The sequence below is a fragment of the Cetorhinus maximus genome, chromosome 4, assembly GCF_964194155.1.
Source record: "Cetorhinus maximus chromosome 4, sCetMax3.hap1.1, whole genome shotgun sequence".
Taxonomy (NCBI): domain Eukaryota; kingdom Metazoa; phylum Chordata; class Chondrichthyes; order Lamniformes; family Cetorhinidae; genus Cetorhinus; species Cetorhinus maximus.
This window is the reverse complement of record NC_135882.1, coordinates 5,380,905-5,406,848: the sequence shown is the minus strand read 5'-3', so window position 1 is coordinate 5,406,848 and position 25,944 is coordinate 5,380,905. Positions and strand designations below refer to the sequence as shown.

General features: G+C 44.5%; 1 protein-coding gene across 1 annotated transcript; it reads left to right on the top strand.

Annotated features, from left to right (window-relative positions):
- The first annotated feature begins 250 nt into the window (after positions 1-250).
- On the top strand, positions 251-24,686 carry has2 (hyaluronan synthase 2). The gene is made up of 4 exons (XM_078539860.1): positions 251-483; positions 13,524-14,150; positions 20,222-20,323; positions 22,757-24,686. Exons 2-4 carry the CDS (start codon positions 13,524-13,526, stop codon positions 23,684-23,686), a joined length of 1,659 nt encoding a protein of 552 aa, XP_078395986.1. The 5' UTR covers positions 251-483; the 3' UTR covers positions 23,687-24,686.
- Positions 24,687-25,944: the final 1,258 nt, after the last annotated feature.

Genomic DNA, 25,944 nt, shown 5'->3' with positions numbered 1-25,944 from the left:
TTTTAAGAAAAGGAGTTTAATGCGAGTGAAACTTTTTTTTAAAAAAAAAATATATTTAAAATTATTTATTGGCTGTTAGATAGGTTTGGAAGGATGATGTCTAACTCCGCAATTACAGCTGGGAATAGCTTGTGATTTTTAAAAAAAAAACTGCTATTGGAACTGAAGATTTAACTTGAAGAGGTTTTGTTCTTAAAATTGTGCAGTTTTTTCTTGTGTGGGGTCGTGTTGGAGGGGGTAGGGGGGGGGGAGTAATTTGGCTGCTTTATTTCTGCACGAACTCCGGTCGGTTTGAGATCTGTAGGAGTTCCCTGATGCGAGTACTCTGCACACATCATGAAGCACTGACTTTTCCTGAAGACTTGAACACTGAGAAGAGATCAGACTGTAGACCACACACACACGGGAGCCAACTGACCTTAAAATACAGCAGGAGAGAAGCAGGACAAACACCAATCTCGCAGCATCAGAAGATATTACAAGGTACGTCAAAAAAAAAACCTTTATATTAACACGTTAAAAGCCAGACGGACTTTTGCCTTTAAAAACAGACTTACTCACGAACGGGAAAAGAAATCCCCGCATCGGTGGGTCATTGTAAAATGTAATTCCAAGTGAGGGATTTTTGGAGAGTCGAGAGGGGGTCCGGTGCCAAGAGAAAGCGCAGTAAATAAGAAAGGAGGACGGGTCCTGTGAAACCTTGATTTTTGAGGGAAGATTTTGGATTCGTTTCTGGGCAGATGGGTTTGCTGTACGGTGTACAGTGGAGAGGGGACAGTTCTCTCCCAACTGCACACACACATGTACTGAGGGTCACCATGCAAACCAAAAAAAAAACCAGGAGCCAGACACAAAAGGCACATCTACCTGAGAAGGAGAGAGAGCTCCGCTTCTCTCTCCCCACCTCCTCCCACTCCTCAATCCAAATTAGCTGGAAGATGTATTTATGGTAAATTTGGGGTGAAGGATCATATTACTCAGGTACAGCACGCGGTATTGCAGTGTTAATGCATGCGAACCGAAATAATGACTGCCTCTTTGCCCGATTTAACTTTGTCCATGACTTCAGTGTTAAATAAACGGTGTAGATCAGGCACAACTTTTTATAACTCCCCAATTACTGGCTGGTTGGGGCGTTTGGAACAGCCTAACTTTTAAGCTGAGACTTTAAATTTTGAGGGGTTTTTTTTTGGTGGTGGGGGGAAGCAGTGTGATGTGATTATTAAATGCAGTTGGAAGCCTTTCTCTCGCAGGAGGTGAGAGGGGCTTGGGGGGGATTGGGGAATCGGGACAGTGTTGGCTCCTGGTTAATGAAAGCCCACAGCTCCTTTACACTGTGTGTGTGTGTGTGTGTGTGCCAGTGGGTACAGTGCACTTCCCCAGGCCCCTTCACACTGTGTGTGTGTGTGTGTGTGTGTGTGTGCCAGCCAGTGGGTACAGTGCATTTCCCCAGGCCCCTTCACACTGTGTGTGTGTGCCAGTGGGTACAGTGCACTTCCCCAGGCCCCTTCACACTGTGTGTGTGTGTGTGTGTGTGTGCCAGTGGGTACAGTGCACTTCCCCAGGCCCCTTCACACTGTGTGTGTGTGTGTGCCAGTGGGTACAGTGCACTTCCCCAGGCCCCTTCACACTGTGTGTGTGTGTGCCAGTGGGTACAGTGCACTTCCCCAGGCCTCTTCACACTGTGTGTGTGCCAGTGGGTACAGTGCACTTCCCCAGACCCTTTCACACTGTGTGTGTGTGTGTGTGTGCCAGTGGATACAGTGCACTTCCCCAGGCCCCTTCACACTGTGTGTGTGCCAGTGGGTACAGTGCACTTCCCCAGGCCCCTTCACACTGTGTGTGTGCCAGTGGGTACAGTGCACTTCCCCAGGCCCCTTCACACTGTGTGTGTGCCAGTGGGTACAGTGCACTTCCCCAGGCCCCTTCACACTGTGTGTGTGCCAGTGGGTACAGTGCACTTCCCCAGGCCCCTTCACACTGTGTGTGTGCCAGTGGGTACAGTGCACTTCCCCAGGCCCCTTCACACTGTGTGTGTGTGCCAGTGGGTACAGTGCACTTCCCCAGGCCCCTTCACACTGTGTGTGTGCCAGTGGGTACAGTGCACTTCCCCAGGCCCCTTCACACTGTGTGTGTGCCAGTGGGTACAGTGCACTTCCCCAGGCCCCTGCGTTACACTAGAACCGCGTGGCAGATGCCCGGGGAAACACCGCCCCCCCCCCCCCGGCTCCTCCCTTTTATGTCACAGCCCCAGCTCACGTCACACCCAAGGATCCGATTGGCTGGAGAGGGATTTCCCCTCGGGATTTGGGAACTCCCCGGGAGTGACGCGTCTGGCTCCTTCATTTTAAACACAAAAAGCAAGGGGAAAAAAACCGGATCTGGGGGCGAGGGTGAGGGGTGGGGGTTAAGACAATAGGGATATTGTGTTAAAATAAAAATATTCCCATATCCCGGCCCGAAACACCCGGTAAGATTCAAAACACTGAAGAAAGTGGCTGCTAAAGTGTGGGGTTTATGTGAGTCACTGATGCCCCCAGCCTGAGACCTCTCTGCCGGTGGTGATGAGCCGATGCTGGGTCAGCCTGTGGAGGGTTTTAAGTTGCGCTCAGGGCGTTTGCCCAAAACCCGGCCCTGGTGGCACTGACCCAAAAAACCCACCCTCTGCCAGCGTCAAAATGAAACTGTTGCTGCCCAGGCAACACACACACACACACACACACACAGTGTGAAGGGGTCTGGGGAAGTGCACTGTACCCACTGGCACACACACACACACACACACACACACACAGTGTGAAGGGGTCTGGGGAAGTGCACTGTACCCACTGGCACACACACACACACACACAGTGTGAAGGGGTCTGGGGAAGTGCACTGTACCCACTGGCACACACACACACACACACAGTGTGAAGGGGTCTGGGGAAGTGCACTGTACCCACTGGCACACACACACACACACACACACACACAAACAGTGTGAAGTGAAGGGGTCTGGGGAAGTGCACTGTAACCCACTGGCACACACACACACACACACACACACACAGTGTGAAGGGGTCTGGGGAAGTACACTGTAACCCACTGGCACACACACACACACACACACACACAGTGTGAAGGGGTCTGGGGAAGTGCACTGTAACCCACTGGCACACACACACACACACACACACACACACTGTGTGAAGGGGTCTGGGGAAGTGCACTGTACCCACTGGCACATACACACACACACAGTGTGAAGGGGTCTGGGGAAGTGCACTGTACCCACTGGCACACACACACACACACACACACACACAGTGTGAAGTGAAGGGGTCTGGGGAAGTGCACTGTAACCCACTGGCACACACACACACACACACACACACACAGTGTGAAGTGAAGGGGTCTGGGGAAGTGCACTGTAACCCACTGGCACACACACACACACACACACACACACACACAGTGTGAAGGGGTCTGGGGAAGTACACTGTACCCACTGGCACACACACACACACACACACACACACACAGTGTGAAGGGGTCTGGGGAAGTACACTGTAACCCACTGGCACACACACACACACACACACACACACACAGTGTGAAGGGGTCTGGGGAAGTGCACTGTAACCCACTGGCACACACACACACACACACACACACAGTGTGAAGGGGTCTGGGGAAGTGCACTGTAACCCACTGGCACACACACACACACACACACACACACACACACAGTGTGAAGGGGTCTGGGGAAGTGCACTGTAACCCACTGGCACACACACACACACACACACACACACACAGCCCTGTTTCCCCCCGGAGAGGGGGAACCGTGTGGATGTGGAGTCCAAACCAAACAAAAAAAAAAACATTGATGCAATTGTGTGCCCACCTCGGAAAAGAAACTTCGCGCGAACTTTCTCCCTTTGATGACCGTCCCCACCTTCCAGGGGTTGTTCACAGTGACCAGCCCAGCCTGTCTGGGAGGTGCTTTGCGAGCCTCCCCTCTGTAGTGGGCGAAGATTTAAATGCGCGGCTGACTTACCTGACACAGGAAAAGGGCTGAGGGGTGGGTGGGGTGAGGGGTGGGGGGGCCACAGTATCCAGTTGTTAACAAATCACATGTGCACCAGCCCGGTCTCTTCTCAAGCAGTTTCACCAGGGCTTCACAGGCAGGAAATGCGGTGGGCAGTATATTATGGGTCAATTATATATGTATAATGTTATTTTTTTAAAAGTTCAGCATTTTATTGAAGCTATGGTGAAGAATCACACTGAACACCAGGATAGAATTATCTAGAAAATACAAGAGGCTATTGAGACAACTACTATTTACCCCACCCCACCCCCCACACACACACTATGGGGGCTTCCCCAAACCCCACCCTCTTCCTTTCTCCCGGGCCCCCTACAAGCGCAGACCTAGCCCATGATTAAATGTAGACAGGGAGGGACTCTCTTGCAATCAGTTAATTCTGCGCCCCCACGACAGGAACCATTCTTCAGTTGGCTGAGAGAAGCCTTTAACTGGCTCCTTATCTGGAAGTGAAATTATGCGGGATCTGTAAATCTAGGGATTGTTTTAGCAAGAAGGGTATAGTGTCCTGATTGTTAGATACAGTTGCTCGGTTAGTTCAGTAAATCAGTTCCAGATGTAACCCTTAACTCCCCAGCTGCAGGGTGGAACTCAGTGAAGTCAGGATTGCAGCTTACCAGATGGACGTGATTAACGTTGGGACTTGGTTCGAATGTTATTAAAAACGAGTTTCCCTGAGCTTTAGTCCGGAGAGGAGCAATAACCTACAGTAACCACATGTAATGGAACCGCTCACCAGGGGTCATCTGGCCTGATTATGTGGGGACAATCGCACTCCTGTTCATTCATCTATAGTCCGCCTGTCTATAAACTCCCTCCTAATGACATTGTTAAGAAAGTAGGAACACTTCTGGCATCAGAAGTCCATTTAGTGCATCTTTAGAAAGACTTGATTTTATATAGCACCGCTCACATCCCAAAGCGTTGTAACAGAGGCAATGCAGCAGTCAATTTGCGCACAGCAAGCTCCCACAAGCAGCAATGTGTTAATGATCAGATAATCAGTTTTTAGTGATATTTGTGAAAGGGAAACATTGGCCAGGAGGTAGGCCAGATCTCCCCTGTTCTTCAAAATAGTGCCGTGGAATCCTTATCCAGCTGAGAGGGCACCCCCCACCACAGTGCCCTCCCCCTCCTCTGGAATGCCAGCTCCAGCCTCTGGAACGGGATCTTAGCTCACAACTCTCTGACATAGAGGCAAAAGTGTTAACCACTGGGTCTGCAGGATTCTCTCACTATCTCTATATCATGTACATTGTGCTGTATATTCTGTATGCTCTGGGATCAATGTTGGACCGTGTGTTGAAACCAAAGAACTATTTGAAACCTGGACTACCAAGAAGGCAGACCCTCTAAAAATTGGGGCTTATCCAAAACCCCACTGCCTGTATTCAAAATCACATTGAGTTCTGATCAGCCATCGCACCCTGTGCTCTCTGACCTACATTGGTCCCAGTCTGACAACACCTCCAATTTAAAATTCTCATTCATGTTTTCAAATCGCTTGATGGTCTCATCTCTCCCTCCCTCTGTAATCTTCTCCAGCCCCATAACTCTCCCAAGATCTCTGCACTCGTCCAATTCTGATCTCTTGTGTATACCTATTTTAATTGCTCCACTGTTAGCCTGTGCTCTAAGCTCTGGAATTCACTCCCTAAACTTTTCCACCTCTCTATCTGTCTTTATCTCCTTTAAGATGCTTCTTAACAAACTATCTCTTTGTCCATCTGCCCCAAATCTCTCCTTATGTGACTTCGGTGTCAAATTTTGTTCGGTAACACTTCAGTGAAGTGCCTTGGGATGTTTTGCCATGTTTAAAGTGGATATAAATGCAATTTGTTGTCACAATTTGTAAACCTGTGAGTCGCTGCTTGGTGCTCTGGACAGCATTGGACAAGTGTGCTATACACTTAGCCAAGGCTGTCATGTCCATTTAAATGATATTGTTGCAGGAACTTTTGTGTTTAACTGTGACATTTGTTTTGCTTTGAACCATGTGGCATCATAGACCCCGTCCTTGTGCTCTCCTTCAAATACCAAACGCTTCACACTTTCATAACTTTTTAATATGCATTCATTCATTAATAACAAGGAGCTTCAGATAGGTAAAAGCAAAATACTGCAGAGGCTGGAAACCTGAAACAAAAACAGAAAACACTGGAAAAACTCAGCAGGTCTGACTGTGTTTCGAGTCCGTATGACTTATTCAGAGCTCGGACTCGAAACGCTAACTCTGCTTTTCTCTCCACAGATGCTGTTAGACCTGCTGAGTTCTTCCAGCGTTTTCTGTTTTAACTTCATGTAGAGTTAGGCGATGTATAAATCTGAATTATCAAACAGATCCAAAATCAACCATTTGAGCACAATAGTTAGCACATGGAAAATGAAACAACACGCAGCTTCCTTCACACTGTCCTTTAGTCTTTGTACCTCGCTGACTTATCTCAGGCCACAACTTCATTAAGCAAATACTAGGAAAAATGGAAAGCATATTTACACTTTAACAATCATTGTATTGCACTCAAAATAATCAAATTCCTTACTGTTATCAAAATTCTTACAGTTCTACTATACGCCCTTTTCAATTCTTTATTCATCTTTTCCAAAGACACTATAGTTTTTCGGGAGGAATGTGTTGTACAAGCCCATATGTAAGGGGTTTGAGAGGATTGCTAGTGGATGGAGTGCCTAGAACTAGGGGAGTCACAGTCTCCGGGTAAGGGATGGGCCAATCAGGACTGAGTTGAGGAGAAATTTCTTCACTCAGAGCATTGTGAACCTTTGGAATTCTTTACCCCTGAGAGTTGTGGATGCTCAGTTGTTGAATACATTCAAGTTCAGCAATTTTTGGGCACTAAGAGAGTTAAAGTATATGGGGATAGGGTGGGAAGGTGGAGCTAGATAGATCAGCCATGATCTTATTCAATGGGGAATAGGTTTGAAGGGCTGAATGGCCTACTCCAACTCCTATTTCACATGTTCTTGGGACCTTGCTCAAGTCCACATATTTCATGCATTGAGCTTAGGTAGTGGATATTGGAAGGGTATTCAACCACGGGAGAACCCTGCCTGTCCTGTGCAACATACCCCACTTCTAATGAAGGCAAGGGTGGTCATTTCATAGTGATCAAGACTAGGGAAATGATCTGATTTCCCTCTCTCAGCTCCAGAATACTGCTTACTTGGTTCTCTTCATTAACTAACTTAGGCAGCGTTGTCAGCAGGTTAGAGCCAAAGACCCTTCCTGATCTAAATGGGCTCAGCTACTGATCTGAGTCTTTAAGGAGCTTGGAATCTGTTCTATTGACTGCTACTTGTCAGTTATTTTAGCAGAATCCAAAAATAGAGCTATACATTTAAGACAGTCACTAATAAATCCAATAAGGAACTCAGGAGTAACTTCTTTACCCAGAGAGTGGTGGGAATGTGGAACCCTCTACCATAGGGAGTATTGAGGCAAACAGTATAGATGCAATTAAGGGGAAGCTGGATAAACACAAGCGAGAAAGGAATAGGACATGTTGACAGGGTGAGATGAGGCTTGTGTGCAGTATAAACAGCATTAAGCAGTCGGGTTGCTGTAAATTGGATGTAATTAGTTTGGTCTTATTGAATCATTAAGTAATGAGAGAGGGAAGCTCAAAGGTTGGAGAGGCAATGGAACAATTCATCGTTAGGGCCATAAAACATAAATAATGTAGGACAGAAGGAACTGCTCCATTAAACAAGTGAATGGGGAGGCTCTGAACTCCACTTGCTGATGTTCTCACTTATTGGCAGCACTTCAATCTACTGTCTGTTTCCATTTCCTTCATTTCCTTTCCAGGAAGAATGGGCAGCCTCCCCTCTTAAGTCTGCAACATCGATTAAACTTTATTTCATTGCTGGGTCTTCCTGACAAGATTTCTCAATAAAACAGGAACACCAATTGCCCTGTCAGCTCGGCAACAAAAATGACATGTATTCATATAAACTTTTAACATTGCAAGGTGTGCTGAGGGATTTCCTCCTCTCACCCTGAAGGCTCTGGGTTCAAGTCCCAATCCAGGGGTTTCAGTGCAATGAACAATGCTGATACTTCATTACAAAAGCAAAAATACCTGGAAAAACTAAGCAGGTCTGTCAGCATCACTGATACCCCATTGCTGTCTCTCGGCTGTGATGTTAAAACTGCAGCCCTGTCTACCCCCTCAGGTGGATGTAAAAGATTTCCTGGTGCTATCTTGAAGAAGGGCAGGGGAAGTCTGCCTGGTTTCCTGGCCAATATTTGTCCCTCAATCAAAATTACAAAAGAAACGGATTATCTTGACATTATAAGATTTCTGTAGGGGGACCCTGCTGTGCGCAGATTGGCTGCCACATTTCCTACATTTTAACAGTGACACTTCTGAAAAAAGTACTTCATTGGCTGTAAAGCACTTTGTGGCATCCAGTGGCCATGAAAGGCACTATATAAATGCAAGTCTTCTATCACAGGTGTGTTGTCAAACCAAATGTGACACCGAGCCACATAAAGAGATATTAGGACTGGTGACAAAAAAACCTGGTAAGCGGGACAGTGTTTAAGGAGCGTCTTAATGGAGGAGGGAGAGGTGAAGAGGTTTAGGGAGGGAAATCCAGACCTCATTAAAAAAATAGTTGTTCAATGAGCTATTAGAAACATAGAAAATAGGAGCAGGAGTAGGTCATTCAGTCCTTCGAGCCTGCTCTGCCATTCAATATGATCTCGACGCCATACTCCCGCTCTCTCCCCATACCCCTTGACACATTGAGGGTCTAGAAATCCATCTATTTCCGTCTTAAATATATTCAGTGACTTGGCCTCTACGATCTTCTATGGTAGAGAATTCCACAGGTTCACCACCCTCTGAGTGAAGAAGTTTCTCCTGATCTCAGTCCTTAATATCCTGTTTCCCCTTGTTTCCCCTTAATATCCTGTTTCCCCTTGTTCTAGACTCCCCGGCCAGAGGGAACATCATCCCTGCATCCAGCCTGTCCAGTCCGTGTCAGAAATTTATACGTTTCAATGAGCCCCCCTCGCGTTCTTCTATAAACTCCAGTGAATATAGGTCTAGTTGACCCAATCTCTCCTCATACGACAATCCCAGTTATCCCAGGAATCAGTCTGGCAACCAATTCAGCTTCTGCATCCTCTGTATAAGATTTCACTAACGTTTTAACAAATCTCATCCTCTAACCCTTTCCTCAACTGAATATAAGATTATTGTTCATTATTTCTGGAAATTCGATCCTGGATACATTAAGGTAATGGAAAAGCATGCTCCTGAACAGAATGAACCCAACCCTTGATGTGATTAATGTTCTCCCACTAACCAAGAGGTCAGGGAGACAAGAGACTCACAGTTGGGAGTAACACACTCCCGTGTTCACAACCATGAAGTGATTTTCTTTTTCATCAACAAATGGAAGTGGGAAGGGTGGCGATCTGGAGCAGAGGGTCTGGCCACCAGATGGGGGTGATGACATTTCAACAAGAGCCATTCCCAAGGCAGTGGATGAATAAACAATCCGAGTGGGAAAAGGAAGAGTGAAAAATGAAGTGTTTGCCTAAATGTAGCTTCTGATGAATAATTGAGTCCAGAATCCATTTGAATAGGGAAGGGGGGGAGGGGTGCGGTTTAATGAAATATAGACCACGCTGGTGCTTTAGTTGGTCCAGTTATAAACTGCAGAAAATTAGTCACTCATTTCATTAAGTTGAGCATTCGCACACAATATTTCTAATATTTAATATTTCAGGATTCTCACTGTTTCAAAGGAAATGATTAAAAGCCCCAAATGTCCAGACCTTGTCTCAATTTCCAAGAAACATCTGAAGGTGCTTTGGATTAATGTAACAATGTGCAGGACTATTCCCTCAAGCCCAGCTATAGGATTTCATTATTTTATGATTCAGTTTGCATCAAATGGAAGGGTTTGGTTCAGAATCAGTGCTTAAACTGTGATCATGAGTAGGGCTGTATGGAATCAGCCATGACTCAGTCAGTAACATCCTCACCCAGAAGGTTGTGGGTTCAAGTCCTATTGCAGAGATGTAAGTGCAAACGCTAGCCTGTTGGAGGCGCTGTCTTTTGGATGAGATGTGAAACTGAGGCCCTGTCTGACTTCTTGGGTGAACTCAGCAGATCCCGTGGCAGTATTTCAAAAGAAGTGTGGTGGAAACATCTCCTTGGTGTCCTGGGTCCTGTACTTAGCCCTTAACCAACATCTAAAAACAGATTATCACATTGTGTTTTGTTTTGTGGGATCTTGCTGTGCGCAAATTAGTTGCCATGTTTCCTACATCACAACACTGACCACACTTCAAAAATATGTCGTTGGCTGTAAAGGGCTCTGGGACGTCTTGAGATCATGAAAGGCACTGTAGAAATACAAGTCATTCTTTTGCTAAAAGTTGCCATGTGACCTTGGAGTGGGACTGGATCGGATTTTGGAGTGAAGCTGGTATAAGGGCGAAATCTCGTGGCTGGTAGCTGCAGTTCAGGTTCCAGCCACATGGTTACTGTACCATGTTTAGATTGCTTGCATTCTGCCTGACTTCAACATCCAAGTATCCTGCTCAAGAGAGACACCTACACAAGTGTCCTCTTAATGTGGAACTAAGGTGGGTGGAAGGAGCTAGAATACAAAGCAGCCCCGATCTTACTGAACGGCGGGATAGGCTTGAAATGCTGAACGGCCTGTTCCTGTGTCTGGACAGAAAGGTAAGAGTTTAGAGGGAGGGGTAGGGGAGGGGAGAGTCCCGTTCTCCAAACAATTAAATTAGAGGTTAGATTAGACTGAGAAAGTTTGCAGGATCCACCACTATAAAGCAAAATTGAGGCACTGGGTGTGTACTGCTGCCAGGGTCCTTAACGCCTATTCATTTATTACCCCTCCGTGCTTGCTGACCTGTATTATTGCCCACTCTGGCAATGCTAGAATTTTAAAATCCTCATCTTTGTTTTCAAATCCCTACACGGCCTTGCACAACCCTAATGCTGTAAACCCTTCGAGCCCTACAACCCTTCATACCCCTCTGCGCTGGTCCAATTCAGACCTTCTGCGCATCCCCCAATTTCCCATCATTCCATCATTGGCAACCTGGGCCCTAAACTCTGGAATTCTCTCCCTAAATGTCTCTGCCTCTCTACATTTACATCACACCTTAAAAACCTATCTCTCTGACAAAGCTTAAGGTCACCTGTCCTACTATCTCCTTTTGTGGCTCAGTGTTAAATTTTGTCTTGATCATCACTCTTGTGCAGCGCCTTGGCAAGTTTTACTATGTTAGTGGTGCTATACAAACGCAGGTTGGACCATGACCAGTTTCACACTCGAAAGGATTAGTGCAAAGTGAAAACTACTTGGCTTAGAATATTAAGTGTACAAAGTGAATGCACACCCTCGTCAGACTCCCTGTACAGGGGGGAGGAATCACAGCTTTTCTACTTGATGCTGGAACTGACGTATGGATTATGGAGGCAAGGGGGGAGGAGCATGGATTAAATGTGTCCCTTGGCCACTGCTTTTACACAACTTCTAAACACTAACAAAAGGTGAGGAGAATCAAATATTGAAGAGCGGCTTTTAAACCAGGCATTGTGTTAAGTGGGTGCATGTCTGAATTCCCTAGCTATAGCTTAAAGGAGACAATCTTTGCTGGATCATTAGGTAGCAATTTCAAACAGTTTGATCGTATTTTAGCTCTGTCCTCGCATTTCTCTTCAGTAAAACAGAGTAAGCATTAATTACCCGGCCAATGGAAATCTTTCATTTTGCCGACTGGACAAGATGGGGGGGATCCTTCTCAGGGCCTTCCTGGGTTAGTTTGGAAATGTTTTGACCTGATCTGTTGGGCAGTAATGTGCAGTTTTGGATTGAATGGAAGAAATGGAGTTGGGTGAATGGACTGCAGTGGTTCAAGAAAGCGACTCACCACCTTCTCTAGGGAAATTAGGGATGGGCAACAAATGCTGGCCTTGCCATCGGTGTCCACGAGCCATGAAAGAATAAATTTTAAAAAAATCATTGCAACTCTACATACACTTACTGCAGAGCTCCACAACAACAAAAAATTGCATTTATATAGCACCTTTAGTTTGGCAAAAATGCCCCATGGCACTTCAGAAGCTATTTCAGACTAAATTTGACATCAAGCTACATTGTGAGATATTAGGACAGGTGGGCAGACCCTTAGTCACAGAGGTAGCTAGAAGGTTATCTGAAAGATTGTCCTAACACAGCTGAAATCGGAATAGAACAGGATTGAATGGTTGCCGCGAAAATATATTCCCTGAAATGGATTACATGTGTACAAGGAGTCTACCAGCTTAATTCTAAAACCTCCTTATAAAAAGAAAACCCAGTGTGTTTGAGCCAACAGAAAGAGCACTGTCCCTCTGAAGGTAACATAAACAGAGACAAATGGAAAAATAAACACTAGAGCATTAAGTGCCGGCCAAAGTGTAATAAATATACTCGGCCAGACATGGGGTCGATTCAGACTGCTGTTACTGTACTGACACTCATTTCTCTTCACTCTTCAGCTCATTGATACTGGGAGGAGAACAAAAATAACACTTTGGTCTTCCTGTCTAGTTTATTGCTCGTGAATAGCTTGTCATCGGGATCTGCATTACCTCTTACCTTGGTAAACCGTGGCATTTTCCAAAATTTCCTAGCTATACTGTCACAGCTCCAACCACAGTCATTGCTAAAGTAGAAATACAAGTGGGGGAGGAGGCCATTCAGCCCCTCAAGTCTGTTCCTCTGTTCAATTAGATCATGGCTGATCTGTATCTTGACTCCATTTAACTCTTTTAACACTTACCTAATCCTCACCTAACAAAAATCTCAGTTGTGTGAAATTTTCAATTGACCTCCAGCATCAACAGCTTTTTCGGGGGGGAGGTGAATTCCAGATTTCCACGACTCTTGTGTAAAGAAGTGTTTCCTGACACCGCCCCTGAACAGCCTGGCTTGAATTCTGCCCCCTTCTCCTGGACTCCCTCCCACCAGAGGAAATAACTTCTCACTACCGACCCTATCAAACTCCCTTTAATCGTCTTAAAACGTAACTCAATTGGATCATCCCTTAATCTTCCGCACTCAGGGAAACACAAGCCTAATCTATGCAACCTGCCTGAGTAATTAATCCTTTTAGTCCCAGTGAAAGTTCTGTTTTGAGATTAAGCGGCAATTTGAGGGGCAATATGGTAACAGGACAGGGGACAAGCTACAGGGACCTGCTGCAAATAAATTAAAGCAAAGTGTACTCGTGTGGATGAATCAGCCTGGAAAAGCTTGTGTCAACTGCTCACTTGGCTGTTGCATTAAGTATGAGGAAGTGTTTAATTAATAGCATTTTAATTTCTAAAGAAGTGTGAATTCCAATTTTTTTTCCTCCCTGTGATTTTTGATCTTACAGATGCGTTGCAAAAACCTGACCTCCATCCTGCGCATCGTGGGGACAACTCTATTTGGTCTTGCTCTTTTGCTGGGAATTGCAGCCGCCTACATCGTCGGATATCAGTTCATCGCCACAGACAATTATTACTTTTCCTTTGGACTGTATGGAGCCATCCTTGCCCTGCATCTCCTCATTCAGAGCCTCTTTGCATTCCTGGAGCACCGGAAAATGAAGCGATCCCTGGAAACCCCCATTAAGTTGAACAAGTCAGTGGCTCTGTGCATCGCTGCCTTCCAAGAGGACCCAGATTACCTGAGGAAGTGCCTGCTGTCTGTCAAGCGGCTGACTTACCCGGGAATGAATGTCATCATGGTCATAGATGGGAATAGCGAGGACGATCTGTACATGATGGACATATTCGGTGAGGTCATGGGGAGGGAGCGGTCAGCCAGCTACATATGGAAGAGCAACTTCCACGAGAAAGGCCCGGGTGAGAGTGACGAGTCCCATGGGGAGAGCATGCAATATCTCACCAGGCTGATCAGGTCCAACAAGAGCGTGTGCGTAATGCAGAAGTGGGGAGGCAAACGAGAAGTGATGTACACTGCGTTCAAGGCACTGGGGCGCACTGTGGACTATGTGCAAGTAAGGCTCTTGAGACAGTTGCAAGTCAAGTAGTGAGACCAGGGAACAACTCTGTAAATGTTGTGACATAAAAGGAGTCCTATATAATATAATAATGTTCCAATAAAACTTCTTGCATCCGTTAGGTAAATGTTGTAAGAAAAAAACACTACCCTTTTAAGATTGATATTTAGTGAAAAATGCATTAAGTAAATTCTGCTGATTATAATGAAAGGTTAGATCTTATATACCATGCACATTATGAGGTCTGGCACCATTGATAATAAATTATAGTAATGGAGGTCATTTAAATTAACCCAATCATGTCATGTAAACTGCACAGAAAAGATTTCCGTGAGAATTCTACCACTTGTCTCAAAGAAATGTGGTAAATTCCATGCCAAGTTTCCAAGTTGCGGACTGTTGCCCACTAGTCATTATAATAGTAGCCAACACTGACTGGAACAACCTTTCCTCCAACTTCCTCAAACTGAGATTGAACCCAGTTCCAGAAAGCAAAGGATCCACATTAGTCTGGATTACACACGCAGTTACATTCCCCTCACACTGTGCATGGTTTCTAGATTGAAGAAATAAAATTGCTTCTCTTCAGTTTCTTCCCTTACAGCCCCAAGCACGTAGTCACTCTTCATTGTGGGTCTAGATGGTGTATACCTGCAGAATATTCACTGATGGGGAGCATCAGCCAGCGCCTGGTCACTTCCCTAACATTCTTGTCCAATAGGAGTTGTTGGATAAGGATCAGGGGTGCAAACAGTGCTCATTTTTCACCTCCACTAACCCATGGGCCCTTTGCAAATCTTGGACTAAAATCAGCTAACCCGAGTGTGGATTAGGGATCAATATTGGGATCTTTGCTTTGCCTCATTCGGCAGCACATTTACCAATAGAAACATCAACATTTGCAAGGTTTTATAGCTGTGATAAAAAAAATGCTAGTTGAAGGTTGTTTATTTTTGAATTGTGTGACTCCTTGGAGCCTGTAATCAATGCCAACAATGTCATCTGGTTCTCACAAGCATGACCTTTCATACTATGTAGAGTTGCCAGCACAGAAACAGGCCACTCAGCCCAAGTGGTGTTTATGTTCCACACGAGCCTCCTCCCAACCCTCTTCGTCTCACCCTATTAGCATATCCTTCTGTTCCTTTCTCCCTCAAGCATTTATTCAGCTTCCCCTTAAATGCATCAGCGATATTCTCCTCAACCACTTCCTGTGGTAGTGAGTCCCAGATTCTCAGATATCTCTGGATAAAGAAGTTTCTCCTGGATTCCCGATTGGGTTTATTAGTGATTATTTAACATTTATGGCTCCTACCTTTGACCTTCCCCATAAGTAGAAATATCCTCTCTACCATTACCCTTCTGAACCATCACATAATCTTTAACAACTTCAGCCTTCACTTTTCTAGAGGATAGAGCCAGTCTGTTCTGTCTCTCCCGATGGGTATAACCTCTCGAGATTTTTCACTATATGATAATACGACAGCTGTTGAATTCCCTAGAAAACAGCTCAAAATGATTTCTTGACGATGTTGTGGTAACCTGATGCTCCTTTCGTGTGGATGCCATCACAAACAACTATCAACTAAGACTAGCGGTTAGACACAAAAGCAGACTGCATTCTGAACAAAACCGGCCACATAGGTGTTTAATAACAAATCGTAGTCTCTGAAATAATTTCAAAGTAATAGGGCAAGAGGCTCGGATAAACATTATAAACCATTAAATCTCCTCTTCCTGGCTTTGTGACAAGATGTGAAAGCCCTGCATTAGATAGCTGCCTTAGAATCATTCCCAAGTGTCCATTATTTTCTGTAATATCACTAAAAGGTTGTTCAGGCACCTGGGTCCAGCACGTGCAACACAGCAATTCTGTAAAAGCAAATTGTGCTAGAAACACGCATTGCCACAATTAGAGAGTGTTATTACAGAAGGTTAGACAAGTCCAACTGAAAGAGGATCCTTGCAATGTGTAGATTTCATTGTTTTGCCTTTAAGGAATCTGACTTACTTAATTGTCCAGAGAACTGCAAATAAGTCTAGAAAGGTAGAATGGTTGCAGCACAGAGGGGGCCTTTTGACCCATCAAGCTGTGTCACTCCCTTACAAGAAAAAAATTAGCTCACTCCACTCCCCGACCCTTTCCCCGTAGCCCTGCAAATATTTCCCTTCAGCTGCTTATCCAGTTCCTTTTTGAAAGTCACAATTGAATAAACCTCCACCGCACTCTCAGGCAGTGCACTCTCATTTGTAAAAAACGTTTTTCTTCATGTCACCATTGGTTCTTTTGCCATCCGCTCCAGTGCTCGACCCTCCTGCCACTGAGGGCAGTTTCTCCCGATCGACTCTGTCCAGATCCTTCCTGATTTTGAACACTTCTATCAAATCTCCTCAATCTTATCTCAGGAGAAACAGCCCCAGCTTCTCCAATCTATCCACGTAACTGAAGGCCCTCACCCCTGGAATCATTCTCTTAAAATCTTCTCTGCACTCTCTCTGGAGCCTTTCCATCCTCCCTAAAGTGCGGTGCCCAGAGTTGGACACAGGTCAGGCTAAGCTAGAGTTTTATTGTGTTTTTCCCTTTTAAAAAAAAACTATACAGATCCTCAACAAAAATACACCTGGGTCTTGAAGGCACTCCAAAGTGACCTGAAAACTTTTCCTTTCAGCTTTAACATGCAGGTAGTAAAATTCCCATTTCCTCAAGTAAAATAAAATTTCTGCTTGTATCATTGTGAGTAAAGTGATGTCAGCCTTGCTCATGTACAGTGAATTACAACAGAGACATGTGCAAGACGTTTGATGTAGTGAACATGATTCTTCCTGCTATAATGTGTTCCAGGTTGACCCTGTCAGCAGCTGATGTAGTGCGATATAGTCATATTGAAGGCTTAATTTTAGCAGCAACTGATCTGTCAATGGCTTTCAGACTGGGATATCATTACAGAACCAGTTTCCAGTGTTCAATATGGACAAATTGAACCCAGTTTCCTTACACCAAACCCCTCCTCCAGACCATTTCATTTAGACTGACCCCTAAGCTCCCCACAAAGGCTTTGAGGAGCTTGTCTGATGACACATAAGCCCCAGAGACCAGGAATGTCCCAGAGTTTCATCCTTGGTCTGTGTTGAGTTAGCTTCCCTTAGCTGAGATGGTTAGAAGGAGCTAGACCATTGGCCTCAATGACCCAGAATCATAAGAAGGCAGAAATGTTTGTGCCACACAAATTCCAGGAATGCCAGATCCCACAAGAGGACATTTAAGCACCTCCTCTTGACATTCAGCAGCATTACCATCACTGAATCCCCCACCATCAACATCCTAAGGGTAACCATTCATCAGAAACATAACTGGACCAGCCATGTAAATACTGTGGCCACAAGAGTAAGTCAGAGGCTGGGAATTCTGTGCTCGATCTGATCCTAAGCCAGCTAACCAAGTATGAAACTAGACACTAATACTTTTCTTGATGGTGGTTTTATTCACAGAATGCAGCACAGCGTATGTCTGCTTCCCACCTACCAACCCCAGTGTCCCAACAGTCTCTCTTTATAAGTGCTCTATGTATGTAACTAACCAGTGCCCATCACCTGTGCAACTTAACAATATAAATAACATATTAACATTCTCCAGCGAGTAACTCACCTCCTGACTCCCCAAAGCCTGTCCACCATCTACAAGGCACAAGTCAGGAGTGTGATGGAATACTCCCCACTTGCCTGGATGAGTGCAGCTCCCACAACACTCAAGAAGCCTGACACCATTTAGGATAAAGCAGCCCACTTGATTGGCACCCTATCCATCACTTTCAACATTCACTCCCTCCACCACTGACATACAGTGTCAGCAGTGTGTACCATCTACAAGATACACTGCAGCAACACACCAAGGCTCCCTCGACAGCACCTTCCAAACCCACGACTGCTACCATCTAGAAGGACAAGGGCAGCAGAAAGATGGGAACACCACCACCTGGAAGTTCCCCTCCAAGTCACTCACCATCCTGAGTTGGAAATATATCGCCGATCCTTCACTGTCGCTGGGTCAAAATCCTGGAACTCCCTCTCTAACAGCACTGTAGGTGTACCTACATCACATGGACTGTAGCGTTCAAGAATGTCACTCCCACCGCCTTCTCAAACGCAATTAGGGATAGGTAATAAATGTTGGCCTAGCCAGCGTTGCTGACATCCAGTGAATGAATAGAAAGAAAAGGGTGGCCACTACTGACCATTACTCACTAGGGTCTCTTACTGAGATTGGACATGCATAGGATTAGTGATGTTCTATGTGGTTGAATAGCTTCCCAGCAGTCATGAATTAATAGTCATTATGCAAGGTGCCAGTTGGCCATTGGAATTTGTTGAACCACACCACAGCGAGCACTCATTACAGGGCGGAATTGTAGTAGATTTGAAAATTGAAAATTGACAGAGAAAAAATGTCAAATGCAAAAAAACCGCAGGCTATTCATTACACTTGCAAAAGAAGAGTCAAACCTCCCACATAATAAGGAAAGTGTCAGTGTTAGTGAGCTCAGTGCAAGACCATGCATGCGAAGACTGTTTACCAGGTAGCCATATCACAGCAAAGTTATACTAGCGTTGTAAAGAAGCAATGCTTAGGAAAACTGTTGGGAATTATAATCAAGGTGGTTCACAAACACCTTACGTATCATCATTACAGATGATACAAATCAATTTTCATTAATTAACAGATATACTATTATCACATTTATCCAAAATTTAGTCAATATCTTTCCAAAATTGAGTGATTACTGCCATGGCCACTGACAGTATTCACCTGAATGGGTATTCTCCAGACATTGGCCATCAGCGGTACCATCTGATATCGGAGGCTAAGGAAGACACTACTGATTTTCCCCTTATCCCAACAACTTAACTTTCTAGCAGGAATCATGAGCAAGAACCCGGGCTGATGTTCCGTCTTCTTAGCCCAGTGAGATCCGGGGAGAAGGGTGGTTGGGGTGCGGGGAGACTGGTATTGGTGCTATATTGACAAGTCCCACTGCATTAGAGTCCTGACTTTGAGATGTTTTATTCAGCTCTTCCTTGAACAGTATATTGTGAACTTTAAGGCATTTTAACTCACTGATCCATAGGGGCCCATCATCAGATTCATATCAATAAATAGATTGTGACATGATCACTGAGTTTGCAAGAAGGGAAATAGTGTAGTTTGTCATTGGAGAAACCTTAGCAAAGTTCATCAACTTAAATTCAAAACATTAATAGACCAAGACAAAATAAATTAACTTATTAAGAACATTTTAAAAACCAACATTTGACATGAATCATTACTGATGTTGTAATTTATACTTTTTGTCTTATTTAAAACTTCTTCCACTCAAAGGGGGGTGATGAGGCATGGACCTGTCCTGGGTGCATTCAAAAATATGGATGAAATATCTCATTTTAGTCCATCTGTGTGGGCAAACAAACTCCCCCACCACCCCACCACCCCCATCACCCCAGTCCCTTGTAAACCTCAGTAGGTAGATTATTCGCAAGAATACCAAATGTAAAGGAACAACAATTTATACTCCATGAGAAGAGAGTTCTGATTGGTTGGCAAGTGGACTCTGATCGGTAGAGGCATTGTCATGGAAAATGCACCCCTCAACTGATAACTGACAGTTAACTGCCAAGCCTTGTTAAATTCAAGCTAGGCAGGTTGACTCTGATCAGTCAAGGCATTGCCCTGAGGAATGAACCAGAGAGTGGCTGTCACCTATTTTGTTTAGTTGAAACAAGCACAATGTGTGTACACGTTCTTTCTTCCTGCAAAGACAGACTTCAACAACATGCGTCTTTTTTCAGCAATACACAAAGTTATGCACTACCAAACAACTAAAATACATTATGTTATTATAACCAATTATTTCAAATGCTTGTTGGATAGCTGAAGGGAGGGCCGTGTGGAGCCTAAGCAGCAGTATAGACCAATTTGTTTCTGTGCTGTAGACTGGTTTTGTAGCAGAGTAAGTGTGTGCTTTTTTCTGATGCGTGTCCTTCAGTGATTGACACACCTGCATTTCTTTGGTCAGGTTTGTGATTCCGATACGATGCTGGATCCCGCTGCAACCGTGGAGATGGTTAAAATTCTGGAGGAGGATCCGATGGTTGGAGGGGTTGGTGGTGACGTTCAGGTATAGTGCAGCGTCCTTGGCTATTTACTGAAACTAGTCCCCATGCTCATTGAGAAATCGTCTGTTCGTCACAGGAGAGAATGGGTGAATTTTGGGGGTCATTACAGGGAAGGATGTAAGTATGGGGGAAATGGAGCCTATTTATTGAACATTGGACCCCCAAGGGAGTCTAATATTACACCATTCAACTGATTCAAAATGAGTCCAATACTGACTGAAATGTCGGTGCGCGGTTAGCTCATTGCCAGAATGATGTGTTGCTCCAGGTGCTGGTTTGGGTGTGTGTAGAGCCACAATAATTATTGAAAAGAGGAAACTTGAATGTTGAATGGATTTAGATGATTAAAAACGGAAGTGCTGGAATGGGGGAGAGGGTGGGTGGGGGTGGTGGGAGGAATTGGTTCAGCTTCAGGAAAGGTTCAGGGGGTATATTTCCATCCATAGTCAGCTGTGGGGAAAGGAGGCACAAGCCACGAGCCTGCTGAGGTCTTGTGGATGGGTTTAGTTCCCCTTCTCCATCCCGCCCCACCCACCAGCCCCTGTGGCTGGCCTTCTGCACCAGGTCCCTGTGAAAAGGGTTGCACACTGTTTCAGTTTGTGATTCCATTCCCATTAAGGTCACATCGAATCACCCTGCAAGGAGGTGAGGCTAAGTTTCAGGCTGTAACTCATCACTACTGAGTCAGTCCTGTAGCTGCAGTTGGGCCCTTTGTAACAGATGGTACAGCTCTTTGTAAACTTGCTGAACCTTTTTATCAGTCACTTGTTAGACCTCAGCTGGAGTATTGTACCCAATTCTTGTGTCACAATGAATGAATGATTTAAAAAATGATTGGGAATTATAGAAACATAGAAATGTTATGGTGCAGAAGGAGGCCATTCAGCCCAGCATTACCTCACACTTTTCGAGATTGAATTCTATTTGCCACTTCTCCGCCCACTCAACCAGACCATTCATATCATTCTGGAGTCAACAGTTATCCTCTTTACTATCAACCACACGGCCAATATTTGTGTCATTTGCAAATTTCCCAATCATGCCTCCCACATTTAAGTCTAAATCATTAATATATACAACAAACAGCAATAATCAAGGTGGCTGATGAAAATCTCACACATCATAATTATAGATGATACAATTCAGTTGTCATCAATTACCATGTACGTTATTGTATTTATCCTGTATCCTTTCCTGAAGAGAATGAGTAGGATGGCAAGGTGTTGGTGAGGGTGCAGAGGATTTTTACAAGAATGCTACTTGGGGTGAGGGACTTCAGTTATGGAGGGAGACTGCAGAAACTTGGATTGTTCTCCTTCGAGCAGAGGAGGTTAAGGAGAGATTGAATAGAGGCGTTCAAAATTATGAAGGGTTTTGATAGGGTAAATGAGGAGAAACTGTTTCCACTGGCCTGAGGGCCAGTAACCAGAGGACACAGGTTTAAGGTGAATGGCAAAGAAGCAGAGGGGCAGATGTGGAGATAAGAACAGAACATTCTGGAAAAACTCAGCAGGTCTGGCAGCACCTGTGGAGAGAGAAACAGAGTTAACATTTCGAGACAGTGACTACGTCAGAGCTGAAGAAAGGTAGAAATGTGGTGGGTTTTATGCTGTTGAAGAGAGGGGATGGAGCAGGTGAAGCAAAATAGATGATCAGGGATAGGTGGGAACTCAGGTGGGATTTGACAAAGATGTCATGGAGACAGGAGAAAGGGAGTGGTAACGATAGCGTTAAAGACTGAGGAAGGTGCTAATAGTGGCATAAAGGTCAGATAGCAATATGTGTTAACAGCAGAACGATGGTCAGCGTTCTCTGAAAACAAAATGTAAGAACAAGTTACAGATGGCCATGTGGGGGGTGAGGGGTTAGGGGAAAATTTATATCAAAATGGACGACAGGAGATGCGGAGATTTTAAGTTGTGATCTGGAACGCGCTGCATGAAAGGTCGGTGGAAGCAGAATCAATAGTAACTTTCAAAAGAGAATTGGAGAAATTCTTGAAGGTGAAAACATCGCAGGGCTATGGGGAAAGAGGAGGGTGGCAGTGGGATAAAATCGGATAGCTCTTTTAAAGAGTCAGCTATGTGACTTGCCCACTGAGAAGATGTAGTTCCCAATAGGTGTTGTCCACCAGATGTGCCAGAAGCTGCAGATGTGGGTGATGTCATCCTTGTAGATGCAGCCAATCAGGTATGGTCACTTCACCATGCCGTCTTAGTACCGCTGAAAACAAGCCTATTGCCATTGACAGAAGCGTCCAATAATATGGTTATTACTTGCATAACATTAGTGACCCTATTGGATATGTTATCCCAAAAAACAAATGGGCAAGTACTTTCCCCCCTACCTTTCTCATCATGCAAGTGACTCTTTAATTGTAGCCATTGGATCATTTGAGAGCTAATTAACTTGTGTTTCTCTTCACCAATTGACAGATTCTCAACAAATACGACTCCTGGATTTCGTTCCTTAGTAGCGTCAGATATTGGATGGCGTTCAACATCGAAAGAGCCTGTCAATCCTACTTTGGCTGTGTGCAGTGCATTAGTGGCCCCTTAGGGATGTACAGAAATGAATTACTCCATGAATTTATGGAGGACTGGTACAATCAGGAGTTCCTGGGCTCACAGTGTAGCTTCGGGGATGACAGGCACCTGACGAACCGTGTACTGAGTCTAGGATATGCCACAAAATACACAGCAAGATCCAAATGCCTGACTGAAACCCCAACACAATACCTAAGGTGGTTAAACCAGCAGACCCGCTGGAGCAAGTCCTATTTCAGGGAATGGCTGTACAATGCCCTGTGGTTCCACAAGCATCATCTGTGGATGACGTACGAAGCGGTAATCACTGGATTCTTCCCTTTCTTCCTCATAGCCACTGTCATCCAACTTTTTTACCGGGGAAGGATTTGGAATATTCTTCTGTTTCTCCTCACGGTCCAGCTCGTGGGCCTCATCAAGTCTTCCTTTGCGAGCTGCCTGAGGGGCAACATTGTGATGATCTTCATGTCTCTCTACTCAGTGCTCTACATGTCCAGCTTGCTGCCGGCGAAGATGTTTGCCATCGCCACCATAAACAAAGCAGGCTGGGGGACGTCAGGACGGAAGACCATTGTGGTGAACTTCATTGGGCTGATCCCGGTCTCGGTGTGGTTCAGCATACTTCTGGGAGGGGTCATGTACACGATATACAACGAGACCCGGGATCCCTTCTCTGATTCCGAGCTGACGGTTCTCATTATCGGGGCTGTCCTCTACGCCTGCTACTGGGTCTTGCTGTTAACTCTGTACGTTGTGCTGATCACCAAATGCTGCAGGCGGAGGAACGAGCAGCAGTATGATATGGTGCTTGACGTATGATGTTTACATGTGTGCGTGTATCATTATTATTGACGCATTACAAAATGTCGAGCATCTGGTGGCATTAACAAGGTGGTTGTCGCCAAAGGATATGAATCATTGCTGCTGTCACTTCAAGAAATGCAATAAGAGTGCATACAGTTGTGCCAAAGAAACTAAAATATTTTCGATCTGCCATGCAATTCATGCTGAAGGAACCGACGTGTGTGGAACAATCCTGACCATTTTGATGTCTGCACTTTTTTTATTCTTTCATCGGGCAAAATGCTCGATGGTGTCTCGGAATACCTCACTGGCAGCGTTTGTGGATAGCGGGGGTGAACCTTAAACGTTAGAACTCTGCGAAGCGATTCTCTCGCCCACTCCTTGACTGAACCTCAGCTGATGTCTCTTCAAACCAAGCCATATTGACTGTGTGAAAGTAAACGGGCCCCAACCAAACTTCCTCCTTCACAGCGACTGGCTCTCAGTGCTGGGAGTTGACTTTTTTTTTTAAAAAATGTGTTTTTCGGAACATGAGGTCCGAGGCCCTAGTGTTTGTGTAAGTTTATCTATATTTGTATTTTCCTGGGAAACAGCAGACCGAATTCTGCCTATTTTAACGGTTGTTTGTTTCTTTTTTAAATAATCAAACCAAAGATTTATCACCATTATTAAACTTTACCTTGAATGACTTATGTGAATACGTGATGAAAATGTGAATTGTTGCAACAGCTGATTTTAGACCAATGACAATGTTAACATACATCGCAATAAGAAATGTCCAGTGTCAACCATGTGCCTCGGGTCAAGGACTAAAGTGGAAATGGGGAGCAGATTTGCAGCTCAATCTTGTTTTAGGTCTTTTTGCTTCTAAAGGGGTTGGTCATTATATAGATGGACAGGTCAGTGCTAGTTTCTTTTAGGGACTTCATGCCAAGTTGGCAAGGAAACTCAAGATCCCATTGTTAGCGGCTACTTGATGATATTGACTGGTCCGAGTGGGATGAGTTTTATTGGATCTTGGCTAGGTTGGGGAGTGCTTGAAGGTGGACTAAACACTCATCCTTATCAAGGGATGGGCAAAGGAACTGGCGGGGGTAGTGGGAAAATATTCTCCTTCACACCGTTGCAAACGTGATGCCCATGGCCTGTTTAAATCTACCCTTGCTTGCTGAAGCTATGTGAAGATTCAAAAACAAATCCTGTGGGTCAACTTCATCCCATTTTTGATGCATTTTCCAAAACCTTTGGGATTATGAATAGAAGAATAAGGATTATTGAGGAATAATTGCAAACCACTATCAGAAAAAAAAGGCATCAGTTCAGAAAAATTATGTGAGTGATGTATGACAAGACTAGAAAGTTAATAGATGTAATGCAGCCAATCAATTGTTGAACAACATGCGTTTACTGAGTGGTTTGAAGATTGCTACCTAGAGACTTGTTGGTTTTTCCATCAACCCCTCTCCCCAACCCAACAACCACCAAACTTCTGCGTGACAACTTGACATTTCTACAGCACATTTATGGGCTTAACACACACATAATAGCAACTGAAAGTATCAAATGCTGATAATAACATTTACAAATTACTTTTTAAAAAATTGTGAGATTCCCACAACCATCTCTGGGGGAAATAAAATACACTTTGTGAACAAACTGCCAAAAGTGAGCAAGACACTCTAGTGAGAGGTGGAATCCATAGGTGTATATCTAGGATTCTGAGTAATATTGCGTCTGCTAGACGTTGAATTTTTGTTTACATTTCCTGGTTAAAGTTGACTTCATTTTCCGAAGTAAATAGAATGAATGGTAACGTTCTTGATGTATTCAGCATTATTACGTTTTTCTTTGAAGGTAATTCTTGACATGGTATTGCAAATAATAACCAAAAATGTACATGCAAGTCATTAAATCTCATAAATTTGCAAACGTTTAAAAGTCTTATGTAGTCTATATCACTCCTTGTAGAATGTTAACCCAGTTGCCTGTATTTATTTAAACAATGTTGCAACATACTCCAAAATACGGATTGTAATAGATAAAGTTATGATTCCAACATGAATAAATATTTTTGATAACACAACACGGTTGTTTATTCTTTTCCACTTAGAATATCAGAATATCTGAATCCCCCACTATCAACTTCCTGGGGGTTACCATTGACCAGAAACTGAACTAGACTAGCCATATAAATACTGTGGCTACAAGAGCAGGTCAGAGGCCAGGAATCCTGTGGACAAGTAACTCACCTCCTGACTCCCCAAAGCCTGTCT

Coding starts and splice junctions, on each gene's coding strand:
- has2 (XM_078539860.1), top strand. CDS start 13,524: ATGCGTTGCAAAAACCTGACCTCCATCCTGCGCATCGTGGGGACAACT. Junction 14,151..20,221: donor GCACTGTGGACTATGTGCAA/GTAAGGCTCTTG, acceptor TTCTTTGGTCAG/GTTTGTGATTCCGATACGAT. Junction 20,324..22,756: donor GGGTTGGTGGTGACGTTCAG/GTATAGTGCAGC, acceptor ACCAATTGACAG/ATTCTCAACAAATACGACTC.